Here is a 23,388-nt window from a genome sequence, read left to right on the forward strand (position 1 = left end):
TTTAGGGACGCGTCACGGTGACTCAGCTGGTACAGCGTTGGCCTCGCAGTTCTGAGGACACGGGTTCGATCCCGGCCCCGCCTGTGTGGAGTTTGTACGTTCTACCCGTGCCTGCGTGGGTTTCCTCCGGGTGGGCACTCCCACATCCCAAAAACATGCAACATTAATTTGACACTCTAAATTGCCCATAGGTGTGATTGCGAGTGGGACTGTTTGTCTTTATGTCCCTTGCAATTGGCTGCCAACCAATTCAGGATATACCCTGCCTCCTGCCCGTTGACTGCTGGGATAGGCTCCAGCACTCCCCGCGACCGTTGTGAGGATAAGTGGCAAAGAAAATGGATGAATGGATGGATCTTTAGGGACAGCTCACCAACATTTAAACATAAATGAAAAGGAAAGAAGAGCAGCTCGGCTTTGAATCAATTCCAAATTGTTGACAGGAAGTTGCGCACAAAAGCGCCAGGACGCCATAATAAAGCTGACAAATCAATTTCATCGATACCTCAGACCGCCTCGCTCAATTTCAGGAGAGGAATTAACGGGACCCGGCCCGTCGATGGCCGACGACGGAGCACTTTAACGACGCGTGACCCCGACCGAGAGGACGGCAAGACAATCGGTGAGGCTCTGTCAACGCAGCCGGATGTCGGCAGCGGGGAAGTGAACCTGCTTTTAAGGATCCGGTCTTGCTCAAAGTTTGTGGATCCATATCAAGGCAAGAAGTCTATTGATTTTGAAAAGACAGTAAGTTGTAAAGTACAAAAAGGTTCGGGAAAACCTTTCTTCCAAGTTACACATTTTGACACCTGATGAACTTATCAGGGTAACCGAGACCCATTACAGAAAAAAAATAACATTGATTTTTTTTTTTTTTAAAAGCCAACTAATACGCTACTTTGCCAACATCGACTAGTTCAATGTTGAATGTTGATCATTCTTGATAGGTTTGTTGGGGAGGGGCTTTGTTTAGCCTGGATTGTTAGTGGAAATGACGTACACGAGTAGTTTTCAAAATCAAATCATCTTGAAGCCATTTTATCTCTTTAAGCATAAAGTTTGGAAGATGCGTTTCAAATGATTGTGTGGAGTTTTTGTGTATTTAATGTTAAAATTGTTAATAGAAGCAATGAGATCAGCTGGTAAAGCGTTGGCCTCACAGTTCTGAGGTCCCGGGTTCGACCCCGGCCCGGCCTGTGTGGCGTTTCCATGTTCTCCCAGTGCCTGCATGGGTTTTCTCCGGGCGCTCCGGTTTCTTCCCACATCTCAAAAACACGCAACATTAATTGGACACTCTAAATTGCCCGTAGGTGTGATTATGAGTGCGGCTATTTGTCTCGATGTGCCCTGCGATTGCCTGGCGACCAGTTAAGGGTGTACCCCGCCTCCAGCCCTTTGACAGCTAGGATAGGCTTCAGCACTCCTCGCGACCCTCGTGAGGATAAGTGGCAAAGAAAATGGATAGATGGATTGAAGCAATACTAAACATTTTAGCAGGTGTCAATTACTTAAAGTAGGACTGACTCCATATTCTTCAAGAATCCTATGGATTTTTTTAAAATATAGCTTTTAAAAAAATGTTGCAATGATCCTACAGTTCTTAAAGGAACGCACGGTCTCGAAAAAGAGACCCCGCCACCGTCGGTCACGCCACCCTCACACCTGATCTGCTCCAATCTAACCACTTCATTCCGTTACGTGTAGTTTAACGCCGCGCTATTTCCAAACCGATAACAGAATCAAAAGATACTTGACTTGTCCGTTACTATCGCGGCGCGGATGAGTCACCCGAGAAACGGGGAGAGAGAGAGAGAGAGAGAGAGAGAGAGAGAGAGAGAGAGAGAGAGAGAAATTAGAAAATTGAGACTGTTATCTAAATTATGGACCCAATGGCATTTCACAAATTCTACATATATATTTATATTTATAATATTCTTTTCTACCAGTACGTGTGTGCGCGTGTCCATGAGCAGCTCATGCCGCCATTTCTTGCGAGTAGAAGTCAGAGAAGTCGTACCTACGTTATGTGCTATGTTATCAGCCTGTGCTAAGCGCGGCGCTACGTTAGCTTAACGCAGGGGTGTCAAACTCATTTTTGTCACGGCCCACGTTGTACTCGTAGTTTCCCCTCAAAGGGCCGTCATGGCGGTGAAACGATAAAAATCTTTAACCGCCTCATCGTATTTACACGTGAAATTGATGAACTAGTTTTGGAATCAGAAATCAAGGGTAATGGCTTTTTCCAACTGCAGCACAACCTCGGCCCTCGACCGCAATTCGTTCAAGAATGCGGTTCAAAAACCGATTTGTTCGAGAACCGAATCAACCGCCGCGTGCATTCTGCTGTTTCCGGGTTTTGTTGGGGGCGTTTGAGCATTGATTTTTTTCGTTCGGAAACAGAAGCAAAAAAAAAAAAAAAAAATCTCAATTTTCGTTCGAAAAACAATTTGTTCGAGAACGGGGACGTTCGACAACCCGAGGCTGAGGTTGTTGTTTGGTAACACAAAAATGCTTGTAATAGCTCCATGTTATCAATTTAAGACAGGGGTCACCAATGCGGTGCCCACGAGCAAATGGTAGCCCGCGAGGACCATATAAAGTGCCCGCGAGGTACGTTCTAAAAATACCATCGGCTACAAATTCTTACTATTATTTGTGCTTTCAATTCTGAATCTGACTTGCTTACGTGAATTCAAATAGTAAATGTCATTTACTACAATAAATTAAAACAAAAATATTTTATGTACGTGAAATGAACGGAGTCTGAAATTTGCCGCAAACAGGTCACGTAGCCCTTCATACGATCGGTGATCACGAAGTAGCCCTCAGCCTCAAAAAGGTTGCCGATTTAAGATATGACAATTTGAAATTTTGGTAAAGATTTGAACAAAACAAAAAAATTAAAGAATGGAAATTGATACACATGATTTTCCTCCGCGGGCTGCATAAAATCATCTGGCGGGCCAGATCTGGCCCCGGGGCCTCGAGTTTGACACCTGCGTCTTAACATTCGTAAGTATCAACGGATAAAATAAATTTCATGACTAAGTTCTAAAACCCAGTAATCATTAAATTGAGTTAATTTGAAAAGGGGCAATCAGTAAATCTTTTTTTTTCCCAAGGTAACCGTGGCAACACTTGTCGCCTTTTTCGTTAACTGTTTCAATTGTTCCTGGATGCACAGTATGAAGAAGCGTACTTTGGAAAACACAAAAAAATGGTTAAAAAAAAAAAACGGATGCCCTAAAATCAAACTGGCAGAAGCAAAAAGGTGGGGGCCGGGGGGGGGGGGGGGGGGGTGTTGTGTTAGCTTGCCCGAATTCTTCAATGAAAGCCGTTTTCCATCGGAGCCAATTATTCTTGTTGAGAGAACACATGAACATCTGCGTGGATAATGGAACACACATATGGGGAGGGGGTGAGTTGTGGAGGGGGGGCCGGCTCATGTGCCCTGTGGAGGGGCGACATATTTGTGGTGACGAAGAAGAGTGAAGACCAACAGTGGAAAAGGTGGTTCAGGGTTGTAAAGATCCACAGAGGCAAAACATTCCCACAGCGTCATTAGCCACGGTAATGAGGAGCCCCTCCTAAGTTGCGTTACGGCCACTGGGGGACACGAGGGGGGGGGGGGGGGCAAGGGCGGCCTTAAGGCTCTCGGGGGGCCGACGCAAAAACAACAACATTCTTTCTCTGGCCGCCCATGAGGCGACGTCTATAAATCTAAAGATAGCTTTGAGTTGGGAATGTTTACGGTAGAAGGTCCGCCTCGTGGGTGGTGGTGGTGGTGGGGGGGGGTCCCGGATTTTGATGTTTTTAAATGTCACGGCGTGGCAAACGGCTTCCCCTAAACGAAACACTTGGGGCGCTTGCGGAATCGTGCCCGCCTTCTCCGTCCAGTCTTAGTCGCGCACGCTGGGAAATTATTAAAAATGATCGCCCCGGACTCCGCGGACATCCATCATAATATGATGCGTGAAATTAGCCTCAGCGTTCCATGCGTAAAACTGAAGAGGAGCTTTGGCTATTTTGGTTCAAAGCAGCCATTTCTACCAAAAGCCAAGACCTTTAAAATCAAAGAACTCCCGACGAGCGAGTGCGGAGCGCGACGGCAAAGTTTGAGAAACCTTTAGAGCGGGGGTATCGAACTCGTTTTTGTCGCGGGCCACATTGTAGTTACCGTTTCCCCTCAGAGGGCTGTTATGAACGTGAAACCGGGAAAATTTTTCACCTTGTCATATTTACAAAGCTGGTTTTATAAATCATAAATCAAGGGCAATTGGTTTTTGAACTACCACAGAATATTGCTTGCAATATCTCAATGCTATCATTTATGATGTGTCGATTTGAAACTTTAATATAGGTTTTGTTTAAAAACATCATGGAAGTTGATTCTCGGAATTTTCCTTTGCGGGGCACATAAAATCAATGCGGCGGCCAGATTTGGGCCCCCGGGCTCGAGTTTGACACCTGTGCTTTCGAGGCTTGGCCAATGAGAAAAGGCTAGCGAGAGTCTCTGAATTGACTCTTATGAATCTTATTTTCATATTCAAATTACAGCAGTATGTTCATTTAAGAGTCCCCCAATTTATGTGTTTTGCTTGGCTGTTTTGTAGATTTGACCGCGTGACCAAGAATCGGAGTTACGAGACCGACATGGTGGCAACAAACTGTCTGTCTGGGTCAGAACCAGACTTCGTACACGAGACAGCTCGGAATGGGGGATCGGGGGGGGCAAGCAAAAGGACTCACCGGACGTGTCCCACATGTTGAGCTCGATGCGGTGCTTGTCGATCTCGAAGCTGGCCGTGTAGTTCTCGAACACGGTGGGCACGTACGTCTAAAAACCCCAAAAATTTTGCTTCAGACACTTCATTAGCAAGCTTCATCCAAAAAAAATACTAAATTAAAGTGTGAAATACATTTATTTTCCTCAATCACTGGCAAAAAAAAAAATATTAAACGTTTGCAAAGTACCTAATAAAATCTCCAATGAGTGGATTCCTAAAGCTAAAACTTATGAAAAGTCTAAAACTTGGATTTAATTAAAAAAAAAAAAGTCATAGCTACCTAAAGTCTTGACACTCCCGACTTAGTATGACGTTGGCTAGGAATTGATTGATTTTCCATGGAGTTAAAAATACCCTGCAAAAAAATTCTATAGAATAGTATAGAATTTGTACAGAACAACTTTTGCTGTGATTTTCGACAGAATTTCTACAGAACAAAAACGTTTGTATAGAAATTCTATAGCACTTGGGTCCTACAGGTCTTGAGAAATGTTCTGTAGAAAAATTTGAGCAGGGTAAATTTTCAGGAAAATAAAACTGTAATCCTCTTTAAAATTCAAGGCCGATAATGCTAATGTCGTGTAACTCCATTAATCTTTGGAAGTTTACACACGTGCCTCCAAATTAAAAGCAGCTGGACTTTGTTTATTATTTTAAGTTCCAGACGAGATGAAAACAGGACAAGGTAAGCAGAAAGTTGCCCGGGTCCTCACCTCCGGGTAGGCGTCCTTGGCGAAAACGTGCAGCAGCGCCGTCTTGCCACACTGCGCGTCGCCCACCACCACGACCTTACAGCGGCTGCCCTGACTCTCCATGCCGGTCAGCGGTTCGGTCGGTGTTCGTCAACATCCGTGAACGGGAGAAACAAACAAAAGCAGCCAACGGCACTTCCGCGCAGCTCCACAGCGCAGCCTCGGCCGGTGTGCCGGCTGACAGACTGGCAGAGTGCCGTTCGCGGTGCCCGCTGACCGGACTGAGCTGAGCCACCAGGCGGGCAGGGGAGGAGGGTATGCGGGCGGGCGCGCGCGGACGCAAGTCTTGAAGTGACGTGTGCGCGCGCAAGCAGGGTTCAAAGGTTAATTTTCACCTCCTCACCCAACGTTGAAGAACTACTTAGTCAAACGTGGAATTATCATTGTCGCTGCGATGATTGATATTGTGCAATTTAAAAAAAAGAAAAAAATGTAAAATAATCAAATAATGCATGCGTGGAGCGAGAGACGTACAGGATTATATATATCAAAAGTACGTAAAAATATGCTTCCGTACTATCATGACCATATTTCCTGTTATTTAAAAACATGTATTAAAAATATAATACAAAATTTGAGTTTAGATTTAGAAAAAAAAAGGTACCGTAAAATATATATCGTAGGTTGTTGATACAGTATATCCATCTATCCATTTCCTTCGCTGCTTATCCTCACGAGGGTCGCGGTGAGTGCTGGAGCCTATCCCAGCTGTCCACAGGCAGGAGGCGGGGCACACCCTGAACTGGTTTCCAGCCAATCACAGGACACATAGAGACAAACAGTCACACTCACAATCACACCTAGGGCCAATTTATCCATCCATTTTCTTTTGCCGCTTATCCTCAAGAGGGTCGCGGGGGGTGCATGAGCCTATCCCAGCTGTCATGGGGCAGGAGGGAGGGTACACCCTAAACTGGTCATGAGCCAATCGCAGGGCACATAGAGACAAACAGGCGTACTCACAATCACACCTTGGGGCAATTTAGAGTCTCCTATTAATGTTGCATGTTTTTGGGAGGCGGGAGGAAACCGCAGTGCAGGAGAAAACCCACACAGGCATGGGGAGAACATGCAAAATCCACACAGGCGGGGCCGGGATCGGACCCCAGGACCTCAGAACTGTGAGGCCAACGCTTTAGCAGCTGATCCACCGTGCCATTGACGCATGATTATATGTCCATAAATGTATTGTTCGTATACCATTCGTATATCAGACGACCAACCTGTTTGACTAGATCCAGATTTGATACTAACAAGAATATTGACATAATTCCTGCCAGTCATATGGAATAAAAGCGGGCCAACATTGAGAAAATCAAACAAATGTAACAGCTCACACGGAAATGAGCGCCAGTAATGGAGGCACAATAAACCTGGCGTATGTTTATGAAGTCGACCGTAAAACGTGGCGGTTCGGGCCGACTGCTTTGTGTTTATAGCTCGTCTTGCTTTGACTTGGGAAGTGAATGAATGGTTTGGAGCGCTGAATGAATGAGCTCATTAAACTGCAAGTACCGCGAGCACTGCAGAGGTGGGCATGCGCCCCTTTGCAGCCCCTCGGAAGAGTCACACTGCACTCTGGTGGGCGAACCTCAACTGCATTGGATGGACGCCTCGGTTCTCGACCACCATTCGTTCCAGAAAACGGTTCAAAAAGTGAATTGTTCGAAAACCGAATCGAAGTTTCACATTACAATGAATGGGAAAAGAAATAATGCGTTCCAAGCCTAAAAAAAAAAAAAAAGTTTTTAAAAAACATTTTTAAAGCTTTTCCTGAATATAAACTGCACAGTAGAAATACATGTATAGTTTAAATACTTTATATAATAAAATAATTTAAGGAATACATTTATTTTTGCTTAAAATGTATGCTTTTGTAGTAGAGTACGCTAGGCTGGGAGTGCATTGCCGTATCTGTAGTGACTCGGCCCTCAGCCTTGTAAACATTTTTTTTTATTAACAAAAGTGCAGAACAACTTTTAAAAAAAACCAAAAATGAAGGGGGTGGGGGGGCATTTTTTTATTTTCACAAAAAGTAACAAAAAGATTCATAACTCGAGCTATCAAACAAAACAAAAATGATGAACTATTTTAATTAACAAAAGTGCATAATAACTTAACAAAACAATAATGAGGGGGAAAAATCTTTTTCTTTTTTTTTTTACAAAAAGTAACGCAAAAAAACATTCATAAGTCGAGTTAATAAACAAAACAAAAATGCGGAAATGCTTCAACAACTGTACTGATATCAAACGTCTTCGAGGGTGGTGACTCGCCCACTTTTAACAAAAAATGAATCTGTCATTTGTTTCTGCCGTCTCTTAAGAACATTTCTGAAGTGGTTCCGCACGACATCATTCAAATTTTGGAGTGCTCTGCTACATTCAGATTTATTAGGGTGATGAAGTTCGAATGAAATTATGGATTTCATCACACTTGGCACAGATGGGTTTGATGTCAACACTTGGGACAAACAACAGACACTACCGGGACACGTCTGCGTACCGAGGCTGCGTTATACAGAAAACTCAAATTTCGCTGATTGCGCCGCACGCGTCATGTTATTTCCTGTTTTTTTTTCGGCGACGTGGGAATTCACATCAAAGCGCGTCGTGGGTCATCTGGCCTGGCCAGGCGCATTATGTTATTTATGTTTTTTTTTTTCCCAGTGGCATTCGAGTACGGATTTTCGTTCGAAAACAGAAACAGACAAAAAATCTTGAAATTTTCATGCGAAAACCGATTTGTTCGAAAACGGGGACGTTTGAAAACCGAGGCTTTACTGTACTTCATTTGAAGTGAAAAGTACATTTTAACGCAACTGAGCTGACAACCATCATTTAAGGTGAGCTGGCTATTTGTACAGTAGCCAAAACACCTTTAAGCATGTAGGGCTAATTTTCTTAACCAGGGTACACACATCAGTTTGTTGTTTTTTTTTTAAACAAGTGAAGAAGTGGCATGAAAACCATTTATTTTCCTATTAAATACGAGAGACCAAACGGATAACTGAAAATAATCATCACGTTTTATCGTACTCCAGATGATAAACACAGTACACAACGGTTAATGATGTCTGTCATAGTTCCAATACTGAGCTGCAAATGGCAGCACTGCTCCATAAGACAGCAGGACTGCTGGATAATACAAAGAGGGAGAAGAAGTAGCAGAGGAACAACCAACTGATCTATTAAAAACAAAAACAACAACAAAAAACGACTGGATAGCGCATAAACATCGATTGGTTGAAGCCAGTTGGCCACCATCTTGGTACTCCCAAACGTGTGGAGGACATGGTTCACAGGTTGGATTATGGCGGGGTTTTTCTCAAAGTTTGGCATGTAGAATTAAAACTGGTCGTGTGAGCTTGATGTTTTTTCAGTTCTTGAAACATGAAGAATTTTTAATTCGACTGGGTAAGGCCAAAAAAAAAAAAAGCTAAGTGCAAAGGAAAGACATAGAACACCGTGACTCGCAAGAAACCTTGCATATTACCTAGGGCCCGATTTCTGTGACATGCTAATTTTTCCAAAAATATGATGTGAAGCGCTATCATCATAACATAGCAAAAAACTTCGCATTTTTTGTCATAAAACATAAAATTTCAAGTCAATCAATTAGATATATTTTTGGAAATAAGGACTCGCAATGGGAAAATACATGCTAAATGCATTCTTTATTTGTCTCTGCAACGTTCTATTTCACACAGAAAATTTCAACTTGTTTCCTCGCATTTGAAAATAAAATTCAGTCTGCAGAGTTCTGTATTATGAAATTCATCAAAAATTTCATTTGAAAACATGTTTTCTTGCTTATCCACTGGTGAGGTTTGGGAAAACACTGACCGCTTTTTCGTGAAAAACCGTCGGCCTGTAAAGGTGAAGCAGAGAGTGACCAGTGAAAAACAACAACCGTAAACAAAACTTTGTTCAAGTGAATTAAGATCATCAGAAAAAAAAAAAAAACCTTTACAAACAAACTTTAACAATGTCATAGTAAATCTTTCTAACTTACATGTGGAATGTTTTCTCACAGCCACGAAACTGACGATTAACACAGTTAATCGCCGCACAGGTCGGCAAGGTTGTTTTGGGAGTGTCAAGATGGCGGATAGAGACTTCAGTTTTGGTGGCCAATGAGCCACCCAGTCTTTTTTTGTTTTTTGTTTTTTTTTAGATCAGTGTAGAGAAACAACAACAAGGGAAGGAGGAGAAGTACAAGAAGAAGAAGTCAAAGCTCTCCCAGGTGTCCCAAACATGTGGCCGTAATTCTGACGACAAGACCACAAAGTTGACCATCGACCCGCAGACTCGTCTGTTCGCTGCACACCCTTGTGTCTGAACACGGTGGTGATTATGGACGATATCTGTCAAGTGAAGCCCGACGATGACTAGTCGAAACTTGTCGCACACCAGCTCGGGGACCTGAAGGTCTCCCCATAATTGGAGATCCGGGGACTGGGTACTCCTTACTGAGCCCCACCTCAATTCCTGGCTCCATAGGAGTGGCAAGGTGGCCCATGGCCGAGCCAGGGAAAACAATGTCCATTGATTTTACTCAGCAAATACTAGAATACTACAGATCTTCCAATATTTGTTACTGCTCTATCCTTCTTTTCCTCGACAAGAGCTGCTCTAAATTCCACGTTTTGTAGTCCACAGAAATCCTCAGAGAACGCGCCGAGACTCCCTGCAGGCCCACCCGCTTTCACTCCTGGTACTTTTCTTTTTTGTTGTAGTCCTAATTACAGCACAGAGTAAAGAGTAACCGACAGTATCTTAGCTGGAAGATGGCATCGAGTGTCTGGGTTTCCACAAATCGTGCTTGTGTCTTTCTTCAGCCACAGGCCGGTTCTCGAGACTTTTCAGAGCATTTTATGGCCTTTTCCGACTCATTGCGCGTTTCTTCCTCTTCCAAGCCACTCTGCCAGGATTCCAGGAATGCTACTTGCTGTGGTCACCCACGATACATAAATCTTTAACCAAAAAAAAGAGACTGACATGAGCAGTAACACGCTTGACAGTGACCAAAAATCAATCAATCAATCAATCATCCTGATTGCGACACAGCTCAAAGCCTTTGCGGGATATCGATCGAGACTGCTGATTTTTTATTTTTTCTCCTCTGCAAGAATTGCCGAGTGGCACTTTGCGGCCACAAGGTGTCTCCTCCTCCCCACCGGGAAGAAAAGTGGAGTCGAATCGAACCTCAGAATTTCAGAGCAAAATGAACGTAAGCGCGTTTCTTCACGTGCATACAAAGAGAAGGCCCATGTGTCAATTTTGTTCATTTCAGATGAAAAACTGTTCAAGGTGCGAATGCGTCTTTGCTCTATGTACCTTGCAAATGGAACATTTACTGAGGAAAATCTTCCACACAAAAATCATTAAATAGATACAATCCCAAGTCAGCACATTTAGAGAAATTCAACTAGTTGGCCTTAAAGGGGCCTTCCCAAAACTATGCTAAAAAGTCAGAAGCATCCATTTGTCCACCATGTCAAGACTTCCATCCATGATTTCTGCAGAGTTGTCAATGCTGTCCATCGAAACCGAGAATTGACAAAAAAAAAAAATGCGACATCTCAACAGAATATGCCCAAAAATTGATTTTTTTTTTTTTTTGTCTTTCCTGCAAGCGATGCGCCTAGTACAATGGTTTTCAGATCAGCGTTCGAGCCCCTCCCCAATCGTCGGCCCAAATCCGCCCAATCACCGGATTTCGTCAACTCTCCGTGTTTTCCAGTCTGCCCTCGTCTCATCCCACTCACACTCTCGCTGCCCCCAGCCCGGCGTCGACGGCCACCACTCCTCTCCACCACTCAGCACACTTTGTCAGTTTTTTTTTTTTTTTTTGGTGGAGTGGTTTCTGCAAGAAGAAAAAAAAAAAAAGAGTCCGCGCAACCCCGTTTGATTTTGCAAACCCACGTCCACGTCCCACGCACATCTTTGAAAACGATCGCAGCCTTACCTTGCGAAGCTTCTTTGCAAACATGTCGGGAGAAGACGCACCTGTTCAGCAGCAGAACGCCGTGGACCAGAAGCCCACCGAGGAGCCCAAGACCGAGTCGGAAACCGCGCCCGCCGGGGCTACCGACGCCCCGGCGGCTGCGGCGGACGCAGCTCCCCCGGCGGCGGCGACCACCGAGAAGGTCCCCGAGGAAGAGGCGTTCACGTACCGCTCCCTGGTCCTCACCGGCTACGGCGGCTACGACAAAGTCAAGCTGCAAGTGAAGAAGGGCAAGCCGACCCTCAAGGCGGGCGAGGTCCAGGTGCGAGTCAAGGCGTGCGGGCTCAACTTCGCCGACCTGATGGCCCGCCAGGGGCTTTACGACCGGCTGCCGTCCCCGCCGGTCAGCCCCGGCATGGAGTGCTCCGGCCTGGTGGAGGCTGTCGGCGAGGAGGTGACGGACAGAAAAGTAAGCACAAACGCATCAATGCCACCTTTGCAAATAGGGGAATCGAACGCCGAGGTTCGGCGAAAAGCGACGCGGCTTGGAGATTTTGATATGGGCGTGTCCGGCGGCTGCTCGGTGCGGCACGTTTGGGCGATTTTCATGAATAATGAATTGACTGTGTGTAACTTTGTGTTCATAAATACAATCGTAAAGGGACGCCAATGGCATGAAACTACAATTGGTCGTGTGTTGAAATCCGTTCTTGACGTGCGCAAGGGGGTCGATCGATCGAGACACTTGTTGTTCCACACGGCGCAATAAGATGGAAGCGTCAGTGGGGCTGCTGCTGATGCTGATGCCGCTGGAATCGACAACTGAATTCTGGCGAATTCCTAACAACAAAATTCTGCAATTTGCCTCCGATGGAGATTGCAAAACGGGCGTCCCACCCACGCCGCGACGTCCGCGCTCCGGCTTTGCGTGCTGTCACTTCGCCTTCGCGGAACTTTTGCTTATAAAGTTATCGTGTTCGCCCGGTTCCATATGCAAATAAACGCGTTTATTGTAAGCAAAAATGAAATTTATACGCTGCATTTTTTTTGGGGTGGTGGTGGGGGGGGGGGGTGGTGGGGGTGTTCGGGCGACGTGCACCAAGGCGTGGACAAGAGCCACGTGAAATTAACGAGATTTTTGGGACACCACCGGAAGTTTGGCTATCCTCCCTTCAAAATAATAGCCAAGTGTCAAGCGAATCGAGAGACAGGCTATTAATTTGTGGCCAAATGTGGCGGAGGGGGTGGGGGATGGGGGCGAGGAGCTTTGTTTGCATGATTCAGCACGTGAAAGCTATGAATGCCCCCTTTGTATGGATTTGATATCGGAAAGGGATCGAAAATTTGCAGGTGGGGTTTTATTTTGCAGAGACACGAGACGCGGGTGCGGCGGTTCCACCGACTGTCTTGATACCGGCGGGGTCGACGCGGCGGTGGCGCACCGAGCTTGGCAAGGTGTAGCAGAAAAGAGCCCCACCTCGCCCTTGTTTTATTCCCCAACACGCCACAATCGCACCGCCGCGGCAATACACGATCTTACTTCAATGACCCCCATTGAGGAAGTCGGCATTTGACAAACGGGGCCCTGTTCGACCCCCGGCGTCCACGTTGGGCAAAGGCCGTCTTTATGTCAAATGAGGGAGGAAAACGCCTCATTTGTAGTGTTGAGCCGTCACGGAACATTGGCCTAATTATTTTGAGAGGCTGAGAGCTGGCTGATGAAGAACAACTGGGGCGTGGCTAACCCATGCAGTCGCACAATGCTCATAAGACACTTTACTGTAGTGGACATAATGACGTTACTGTAACTGTACATGTCGCGGAGCTGCTGTCATTTTGTATTCAAAACCCAAAACGTTATTGGTCCAGCTCGCTTTCAAGAAAAGATCGACTAGAACACAATCAGACCAGAACATGTTGTCTATTTTTCAATACTTATTAGGCTCTGTTAGCGGTATGTGTGCCTTTAATTGGAGCATATGCTGTCTCTGCGCTAAAGGCCTGGTACATAAATATTTTTCTTGTCTTAAAAGATTGGAATCATGTTTTGGATTCGACGCACAAAGGTAGAAAATCTGGCAATTAACAGTTTTGGTCATACTGTGTGTGGTGTGCTCCGATAATCGGAGGTGTAAGAATTGTGGAATGGGGATGCACATCCATCCATCCATCCATTTTCCTAACCATTTATCCTCATGAGGGTCGCAGGAGCGCTGGAGACCTGTCACGGACCATCGGTGCGGGGGAGGACACAAATGCAGGTCCCCGAGACAGAGGCATAATGTCTAGCGGGTTTTATTGCAGAAGTAGTGTCCGCACCCGGTGACCCGGTGCAAACTCAGTGAACTGGCAAACGCCCGTGACGTAAACTCTGACGTGGTCAATTAACATGCCGAATGCGCAACAGCTGTGACGAGTGCCAGAGGTGGCACCGCCCAGAGCGGTGAGCAGGCCACGCCCCTCCTGGCATGTGCTCCGGCCCCGCTTAACACAGGAGCCTATCCGGCTGTCAACGGGCAGGAGGCGGGGTACACCCTGAACCTGTTGCCAGCCAATCGCAGGGCACGTGGAGACAAACAGCCGCACTCGCAATCACACCTAGGGGCAATTTAATGTCCTATTAATCTTGTATATTTTTGGGATGTGGGACGAAACCGGAGTGCCCAGAGAAAACCCGTGCGGGCACGGGGAGAACATGCAAACTCCACCCAGGCAGGTCCGCGATTGAACCAAGGACCTCAGAACTGTGAGGACAATGGTGATGTCATCACTAAAAATATTTATGATCATGGTAGAGGTAATGAATCATAACTGTGGGAAAGATCACAAAACGGGGAACTAGAGAGATTCATACTGCTTTAAAATATGTATTGTAATAAAAAGACGTGACTGCCACTTCACAGATTTCAGCTATTGTTTTGGAGGTCCACTTTGGGTCTACTTGGACCTTAAACATGTTGTCAGCTCTAATTGAACCCAAAGAGCAAGGCAAGTTGGTGCTTTTAAGAGTTTTTGTTAACCACATTGTCGACCGATGTTACCCAGAACTGAACTTGGCCCGTGAACGTAGCACGTTAGCTCCAATAGCTTCTCTTAGCCACGTGTTGCTGTTCGGTGTTGCGCGCGTTCAACCCGAACAGCTTCAACACAAACGTATCTCGCTGTTAGCTATATTTTAAATACATTAGTTAGGAAGATGGCATATAAATGTAACAGGAGCAGGAGGGTTACAAAACATGATAAGTCATACACTCGATGACATCATCCTCATCAGTTTTAGCCAATTCAACCAGGCTACAATTAAGCTCTTGATGACTCATTAGTTTTTTTCATCAGGCCTTATTTTATTTTTTTTTTGTCATAGTACAAACATCAATCCCCTCATTGATATTATAAGTGAAAATGTCTGATTGGGTGTGCTTTGCTAATCTGACTGAATTTGTTTTTAAAAAATTTTTTTTGCATCCCTGGCGATTGATTGGATTACAATCTGTGACAGGTCAGACGGACCCAGCGGTGGGACCGGCAATCTTTTGAGGCTTTTTTTTTTTTTTTTCCCAACATTGTCCCTCAAGTCGATTGGATTGAAAGGTCAAAATGCAAACGCGGCTTGTCGTCGCCTCCGCCCTCGCTGATAGAATTAAGAGCCAATCTAGCTAATGGAAAGAGATCTTTTGGAACCTCGGATGAGAAAATATAAACCGGAGCCCCCCCCCCCCCCCCCCAATTTCTTGACGTGATGTGATGGTTTTGTTTTTTTCCACAACACTTAACCACGTGTTCGAAAGACTTTCTGACAGCGAGCCTTCGAGGCAGGATGCGATTGAAAACGTGTTTTTGTGACAGCGTAACCGAAGGCAACAGGCCGTTTTGGGGAAACGCGTGTAATAAACGGTTCTCTAAACTGTGTGTTTTACTCATATTTGTTATGAGTATTTGTACAGTAGACATGAATTGCAAGTGATGGATACCCACAAAAAATATTTGCAATTGCCTATACAGTATTATTTTAACAAATAAATATACCCCAAACTATGATCCCAAATCACTTCATCCATTAATAATCATCGTATAACATCTTTCTGAAACAATAAACAGCATACTGTTAGCATGATTTTGAAAAAATGAAGTGCAACGACGCTTGGGGTGCATTTCTCTTCGTTGCAACCTGTAGAAATACCAATTAGTACTTTCCTATTGGCCTGTTTTATTCAGTATTTGTTGGAGTGGTATGCAGATACTTGTAATTTTTCAAATACATAACTACTAAATACATACTTTCATGGGACACTTGATGTATTTACACTGAGCTGGAAGCTAATACCAGGAAATCAGATTTGAATTTGCACCCATCTGCTGCTTTGTTGATTTTTAATTTATTTATTTTTTTTCATTTTTTTTTTTTTTGTGTGTGTGGTTGGGATGGAACTATCGCTTACGTAATCGTTGGTGAAACGTGATGTAGCTTGCTAACGAGCAAACAAAAACCGTTTTTGTTCCGAGACCTGCCTCGGAGTTCAGTGGTGAGGTCTTATCTATCTTTTTCTGAGCATCAGAAGACACAAAGGGGCAAATTATTTTGTGTTGGAAGTGCATAATGTCAGAAATGTTATGGTTCTGAAAACTTGCCCCAGCAAAGTGGCACGAAAACCAAGCGAATATGACACTGCAGTTTATTTCCCTTTTTTTCCTTTGAGGAACTCGCTTTCTTTTTTTTCTTTTTTTAACCTTTTGACAGAACCGCCTCACCCTTCTGTCCGATAGCAAAAGCGGGACGCTCATCCTTCCTCGACCAGAAAATAAACGGAAATATGATACGCTTAACGCGCAGGTGTCAAACTCGAGGCCTGGGGGCCAGATCCGGCCCGCCGCATGATTTCATGTGGCCCGCGAAGGCGAATCACATGTATCAACTTCCACGATTTTTGTTCAAATCTGTACCAACATTTCTAATTATCATTATAAATGATAACATTGGAGTATTGCAAGCATTTTTGAGTGGCCAAACATCAACAGTACTGGAGATGAAAAATCCATTACCGTTGATTTCTCATTCCAAAAATTTCAAAGGTCCACTGTCATGAAATGCATGATTTTTAGTATGTTATTAATGAAAAAATGGCAGCCGGTATGGACCCATCCATTTTTTCACCATATGATTTCTAAGGCTTTATGTAACTCCCACCATGAAAATCCTCTCGAGGGATTTGTTTTGGAGAAAAAGCAGGAAGTGACGTACAGGGCAGTAGCGCACTCAAGCGGTCTCGTCTGTTTTTACCTGTTTTACCTGCTGGATGGTAGCTCGTTGTTCCTTCGTGTTAGCCAAAATGCCGGATCGTTGTATTGCTGGATATTGTTCGAACACTCGGGAGGATGGATTTACCATTCATAAGTTTGCAAGAAACCCGGTTCGTCGTGAAAAACGGATTGCACGGGTGCAGAGGACCAGAGATTTGTGGGTTCCAAATGACAGGTAGGTGTGTATACAGCTACAAAAAAAAAAAAAAAAAAAAAAAAAAAAAACGGGAGTGGGGGGGATGTAATCCGTAAATCAGGTGTGCTAAATGTGTCGACGTGCACATTGGAAGGCTTCCGTGCAGCAGCCGGTGAAGGACGGCCTCCGCAGGCCTTGTTGACACGGCTTCGGCCGGGGTGGCTCGTCGCGGTGCCGGGCGCGGTGGATCATCTCATGTCCTCGTCCCTCGCCGGCGGCATTGTTTTCATCACCGCCGAGCGGAGGTGGATCGGGCGGGGAGCTGGTTTGGCTGCATGCGATTTGGCCGTGATCCGCATATCATCTAAATACGGCTCAAAACGATAGGGTAATATCGCCCCGGTCACTTCACTCTGTTGTGAGATGTTCTCTTCTTCGAAACGACCTTCCGTGTCAGAAGGGGCGTGTCCGTCTCCCACAGTAGGTGGCACAGCGTGTTTTCAATCACCAATGTCCCAGTGTGACATCACGGACAGAAGAAGCAGCCAATATGGCGACCACTTGGACGTCAAAGGAGACTTCCGCAACTTCCCGCTCATATTTATTTTTTCGTACAGACATTGAAGTGAATAATGTTATACGTATTTTTCATTACAAGATCTATTTTCAAATGTTTATCGGGATGACACTTGACCTTTAAGTAAGTGTAAATATGTTTAGGGTGAAGATTTTCACGCTTTCACGTTCATAACGGCCCTCAGAAGGAAACGCTAACCACAATGTGGCCAACGATAAAAACTGAGTCACTCCTGAGTTAGAGGAGTGTGTTTCCTCGGTTTGACAATTTCCTTTATGCCAAATGCTAAAAAGTATTCTCCAATCATCTTGTCATTCTCCAAAAACCAGGAAGTAATAACTATTATTTTCAACGAGTGATTTGGCGCCTTGACTCCGCCGTGACAGCGCCGTCGCCAGCTCCTCTCGGGATTTCGGCCTCCGAACCCGACTCGAGCTTCTCGTACCGCGGCTGAATAATTAGCGACTGGCGTCCCGTTCTGAGGTCACGCGGACGAGCCCGGCCCGGCGCGGGCTCTGATCGCCCGCTAAAGTGGTAGAAAAAAAAGTCTTTGACATCCTCGTTTACGTTGCGGATGGTGACGAACGCGCCACTTCTCTTGGCTACTTATTTGTTTTTCTTCCTCTTGCATTGTATTTCTCTGAGTGGAACAAACACTAAAAAGCGTCCTGCCGACGAAGACTTTGAAGACGAGTCACCCGGAATGACCTTAAGAAGGAGCCTTTTTTTGGACCACTGTGACAGTGAACAAGCGAGGAAAAAGGGGGGAGGAGGCAGGAAGTGTGTGAGAGGGTGAGGGGGGGGGATCACAAATCACATCGAAACTCTTGTGACGGCGCGCATCAGCACTTTTTATTCTTTTTTTTTTTTTTCCATCCACCCGCCGGGTTCTTTGCAAAGTATTGGTCGGATCGAACCCATATGTTCTCAATTACCCTTGGCTGGCTTTGTGGTTCTGGTATTTCCTCCAGCCCTCCCTTTTGTCTAAATCCCCATTTTTTTTTTGCATATAGACCCCCCCCCCCCACTCAGTTGTCATTTACTATGTCCCTCCTCAGCTTTCTCCATGTGCTGCCCTCATCATTTTTATTTTGCATAATTCGGACGTAAGTGAAGTGTGATTGTGCCTCATTTGCATAATCAAATCGGTCAAGCGCAAAAGAACGGCACTTAAGGGTTCCTTGTCGCGGCTGCTGTGGGCAGGGCGTGGCCCCCTCGTTGTTGCGGCGCTAGAACACCTTGGGAACCGCACGGAGAGTCCTTGCCATCATCCATATCCATTTTTTTCCCGCTTATCCTCATGAGTGTCACGGGGAGTGCTGGAGCCTGTCCCAGCTGTCAACGGGCAGAAGGCAGGAGGCCGGGTAGACCCTGAAGTGGTTACCAGGCAATTGCTGGGCACATGGAGACAGACTCACAATCACACCTTGGGGCAATTTATCTATCCATCCATTTTCTTCACTGCTTATCCTCACATGGGTCGCGGGAAGGCTTTCCCAGCTGTCAACGGGCAGGAGGCGGGGTACAACCTGAACTGGTTGCCAGCCAATCGCAGAGCACATGTAGACAAGCAACCATTCACGCCTACGAAGTATTTTCCATCCATCCATTTTCTTCACTGCTTATCCTCACGAGGGTTGCGCGGAGTGTTGGGGCCTATCCCAGCTGTCAACGGGCAGGAGGCGGGGTACACCCTGAACTGGTTGCCAGCCAATCGCAGGGCACATAGAGACAAACAGCCACACCCACAATCAGACCTCGGGGCGATTTAGAGTGTCCAATTAATGTTGCATGTTTCTGAATGTGGGAGGGCCCGGAGAAAACCCACAAGAACATGCAATCTCCACGCAGGCGGGTCCGGGATTGAACCTGGGACATCAGAACTGCGAGGCCAACCCTTTACCAGCCGAGCCACCGTGACGAGAGAGAACATGCAAACTCCACACAGGCGGGGCCGCCCTGGCAAGTAAAAATAAAACTCAGCCCCTCACACCAGATTCAAGTGATGCGCGTGAGATTGGCTGCAAAAACGCACGCAAAAGGCAAAAGCCCCCCCGCCCGAAGTGGAACAAACGGGGAGCTGTCCGTCCTGGCACGGAGGAGGCGTTTTGGGCTGCTATTTGGGAATTTTCCCAAATGAGGCCTCGTCCAAATCAAGTGTCTTAGACATGGACACGGATGGTAAATTTCCAAGCGTTTTTCTTGCCTGTGGCATCCAACCGTGAACAGCAGAACATATAAGACATATTTTGCCCCTCGTGCATTACTGCACTTCCTCCCATCTCCTGCCCCTATTGCGACATTTCTTTTATTCTTTTTTTTTTTTTTTTTTTTTCAAATGATGACTATTACTACTGTCGGTGGCACGGTGGCTCAGCTGGTAAAGCGTTGGCCTGAGGTCTCGGGTTCGATCCCGGCCCCACTTGTGTGGAGTTTGAATGCTCTCCCCGAGCATGCGTGGGTTTCCTCCGGGTGGGCACTCCGGTTTCCTCCCGCATCCCCAAGAAACATGCAACATTAATTGGACACAAAATTTTCCATAGGTGTGAAAAAAAAATGGATGGATGGATAAATTGCCCCTAGGTGTGATTGTGAGTGCGACTGTTTGTCTCTATGTGCCCTGCGATTGGTTGGCAACCAGTTCAGCACTCTCCCGCGACCCTCATGAGGATAAGCGGTGAAGAAAACGGATGGATATTGCTACTGTTAACGCTACCGCATTACTGTGGTTTATGAACCAATCAATCGAAAGTTGATTCTCCCAAGAAGTGAACATCGTGTCAACAGAAGCGGGGAAAAGAAAAAAAAAAAAATCCAAACCAAACTTCAAATCTGGCTCCACGTGGCCTCGAGGCGAAAAACCTCGTTTTTTTTTTTTTTTCCGCTGAGCTCATCAACCTGCGAAGCCGCCGACCCGCGCAGCGCCCCGAATCGAATCACCATTCAATGAGTCAGTCGGCGAACGCACATGCGGCTTTGCTGACCCCGGCGGCGACTTCCCAGAAATGTGCTTGTTATAGGTACGTGCGTTACGCGAGTGTCACAAGGTCGTCTAGCTCGGATTTGAGTGCCGCTCACATGATTTACGTGGGCACAGAAGAAGAAGAAGAAGAAGTGCTGAAATGTCTGCGTGAGTCACGTCGCTCTCCCGTAAATGTCGCCGCCGCCACCTCTGTCTTGCATTGTATTGTTCTGGCAAGTGAAGCCAGCACGCCTGATGCGTTCACCCCCCCCGCCCCCCTCACGAAGTCGGCATGACTAACAAAGGAATGAAAAAAGGGAAAAGTGTAATTTGTGAAGCAAAGGAAGAAAAAAGGGGAGCTGTCTCTAATTGGAGCCGATGGACAGAAAGACGCATGGGTCCCTCCGGACCGTTGGGGGGGGGCGAGCGGAGCCGGTTTGTTCCCAGGAGGAGTGCGCTTGTCTTATGCTCAGCCATGGGGAAGAATCTGGCAGGCCTGATGATGAGTGGAGGGGAGCCAGAGGGGGGTGGGGGGAGATGGGCCCCCATTGTCCTGTCTGCTTGACGAGGACGACGGGGTCTTTCAGAACGAGACAGTCGGGGGATGAAGAAATCGAAAGACAGGAAGAGGGACGCACTCGAGAAAGGGGGAAGGAAAATGTTCTAAAGTTACGCCGCTGTCGGGAAGTGAAAGAGAAAGAAGGGAAGAGAAAAAGTGAGGACTGCAGGGGAGGAGGAGGAGGAGGGAGAGTCTTTTCGAAAAGGGAGGAAAAAAAACAGGAAGAAGGCGAGAAGGCCGCAGTTGTCTCTGTTTCCTGTGCCCCCCCCTCGCGGCGGGGAAGTTTACGGCAAAAGGGCCAAAAGGCTCGTTGGGCACTTGGCGGAGGATCCCCGCTTTGATAAGGACCAAACGACGAGACGACGGGCCGCTCGCAGGGAGGAAGTGCGCAGGAAACGGACGCTTACGCTAGCTATTACAAACCCCCCGCTTATCCTCACGAGGGTCAAGGGAGTGCTGGAGCCTACCCAGCTATCTCCAGGCAGGAGGCCGGGTACGGCCTGAACTGGTCGCCAGCCAATCGCAGGGCACATGGAGACAAACAGTCACACCTAGGGGCAATTTAGAGTGTCCAATTAATATCGCATGTTTTTGGGATGTGGGAGGAAACCGGAGTACCCGGACAAAACCCACAAAAACTCCACACGATCATTTGAAACTCTTCTTCCGACTTTAGGCTTAAAGAGATAAATGGCTGAAAGATGATTGGATTTAAAAAAAAAAAAACTACACTCACGTGTACTCGCACGGCTTCATTTCCACTAACAATCCAGGCTAAACAAAGCCAATTGAACTGGTTGCCGGCCAAAAATGAGTGACAAAAATCAAATACGCAGTATGCAAGGGTACCAAAGCAAGGAGGGAAATACAGGAAACGGGTAGGAGATGACTCTTTTCTAACTTCAACCAAAAGCTCATTTTTTTCGACAGTTGCAAGAAAATAAATATTTGAAAAATTACCGGATGATTTGGACTTTGGCGGCACGGTGGATCAGCTGTTAAAGCGTTGGCCTCGCAGTTCTGACGATGCAGATTCGATCCCGGCCCTGACTTGTGTGGCGTTTGCATGTCCTCTCCGTGCCTGCGTGGGTTTTCCTCCGGGCACTCCGGTTTCCTCCCACATCCCAAAAACATGCAACATTAATTAGACAGTCTAAATTGCCCATAGGTGTGATTGTGAGCGTGGCTGTCGGTCTCGATGTGCCCTGCGATTGGGTGGCAACCAGTTCAGGGTGTACCCCACCTCATTGACAGCTGGGAGAGGCTCCAGCGCGCCCCGCGACCCTCATGAGGATAAGCGGTGAAGAAAATGGATGGATGAATAAATGAAGCTGGAACACGCAGGATAATCCGTGAGCAACGCGGATCGTTCAAAGAGTCACCAAGAGTTGCGAAAGTGTTGTTGTTGTTTTTCATTCTTTGCGCAGCGCAAAGCCTTCAAGGCCAGGGAGCATTTTTGCACGTCTGCCCTTGTGGTGACCACAAAAAAAAAAAAAAAAAAAACGCCAGCAGGGAAAAGATCCAGACGCTGTCAAAAAGGCCGCATAAACAAAGAAATTCATCAAATGTTTTTTTTTTTTTTTTTTTTTGGGGGGGGGGTCCCGTTGCACACAGGTAATAGACCGATCCCTGGCTCCATTTCCATCTTCAGGCTGACAGCGCTTTCTGCTTAATCAATCGTGAGTGCGTCAACTCGAGAGTGACGCGTTGCCGTGCTGATGGAAGTACTTTTTGCGGCGCTCTCAATAGTCAAAACACGTCGCGATGTCAGCGGCGGTAAAGTTTGGCAACAGTCTTACCGATAGTGCTGATTGCATCTCAGCCCGGGCAAGAATTCTCTCCGCCTTCCTGCCGAAAATAAATAGGAAAGGCTGAAACATGTCCCCCCCCGAAAGCTCAACTATACAGAACGCTGTTTTCCAAACTTTACTGAGCTAAGGCAGCTACAGTGAAGAAAAGAAGTATTTGAACACCCTGCTACATTGCGGGTTCTCCCACTTCAAAATCATGGAGGGGTCGGAAATTTTCATCGAAGGGCCATGTCCACTGTGCGAGAGATAATATAAAAAGAAAAATCCAGAAATCACAATGTATGATTTTTTTTTTAACAATTTATTTGTGTGATACAGCTGCAAATAACTATTTGAACACCTGAGGAAACCAATGTTCATATTTGGTACAGTCGCCTTTGTTTGCAATTACAGAGGTCAAACAGGGTGTTCAAATACTTATTTTCTTCACTGTATATATTGCTTTAGAAAATACTCACAGCGTCCCGCCACCAATCAAACATTTCACAAAAAAATACTGCAGAGACGGCGAACCCCTGCCTAATCTCATAGATTCACCTATTCATGTTTTTCTCTTT

The 23,388-nt window shown here is 46.1% G+C and overlaps 3 protein-coding genes across 3 annotated transcripts in view; 1 reads left to right on the plus strand and 2 right to left on the minus strand.

Moving 5' to 3' along the window:
* The window catches only part of LOC133514153 (rho-related GTP-binding protein RhoN-like), a 41,559-nt gene extending 35,651 nt beyond the window's left edge, over positions 1–5,908 (minus strand). Inside the window, exons 1-2 of the mRNA XM_061845564.1 lie at positions 5,501–5,908; positions 4,750–4,837 (exon numbers count right to left, since the gene is read on the minus strand). Coding sequence (XP_061701548.1) covers positions 4,750–4,837; positions 5,501–5,602 — 190 coding nt within the window. The 5' untranslated portion in view covers positions 5,603–5,908. The remainder of the gene's footprint in view (positions 1–4,749; positions 4,838–5,500) is intronic.
* A 1,678-nt stretch (positions 5,909–7,586) lies between these two features.
* Positions 7,587–23,388, plus strand: part of LOC133514150 (synaptic vesicle membrane protein VAT-1 homolog) — a 46,289-nt gene continuing 30,487 nt past the window's right edge. The window contains exon 1 of the mRNA XM_061845557.1: positions 7,587–11,957. Within this exon, the coding sequence (XP_061701541.1) occupies positions 11,532–11,957 (426 nt within the window). The 5' untranslated portion in view covers positions 7,587–11,531. The remainder of the gene's footprint in view (positions 11,958–23,388) is intronic.
* Positions 20,114–23,388, minus strand: part of si:busm1-163l24.3 (uncharacterized) — a 40,912-nt gene continuing 37,637 nt past the window's right edge. The window contains exon 7 of the mRNA XM_061845548.1: positions 20,114–22,134. The gene's annotated coding sequence lies outside the window, so the exon portion shown is untranslated. The remainder of the gene's footprint in view (positions 22,135–23,388) is intronic.

The sequence above is a fragment of the Syngnathoides biaculeatus genome, chromosome 16 (genome assembly GCF_019802595.1).
Source record: "Syngnathoides biaculeatus isolate LvHL_M chromosome 16, ASM1980259v1, whole genome shotgun sequence".
In the NCBI taxonomy this organism is placed as follows: domain Eukaryota; kingdom Metazoa; phylum Chordata; class Actinopteri; order Syngnathiformes; family Syngnathidae; genus Syngnathoides; species Syngnathoides biaculeatus.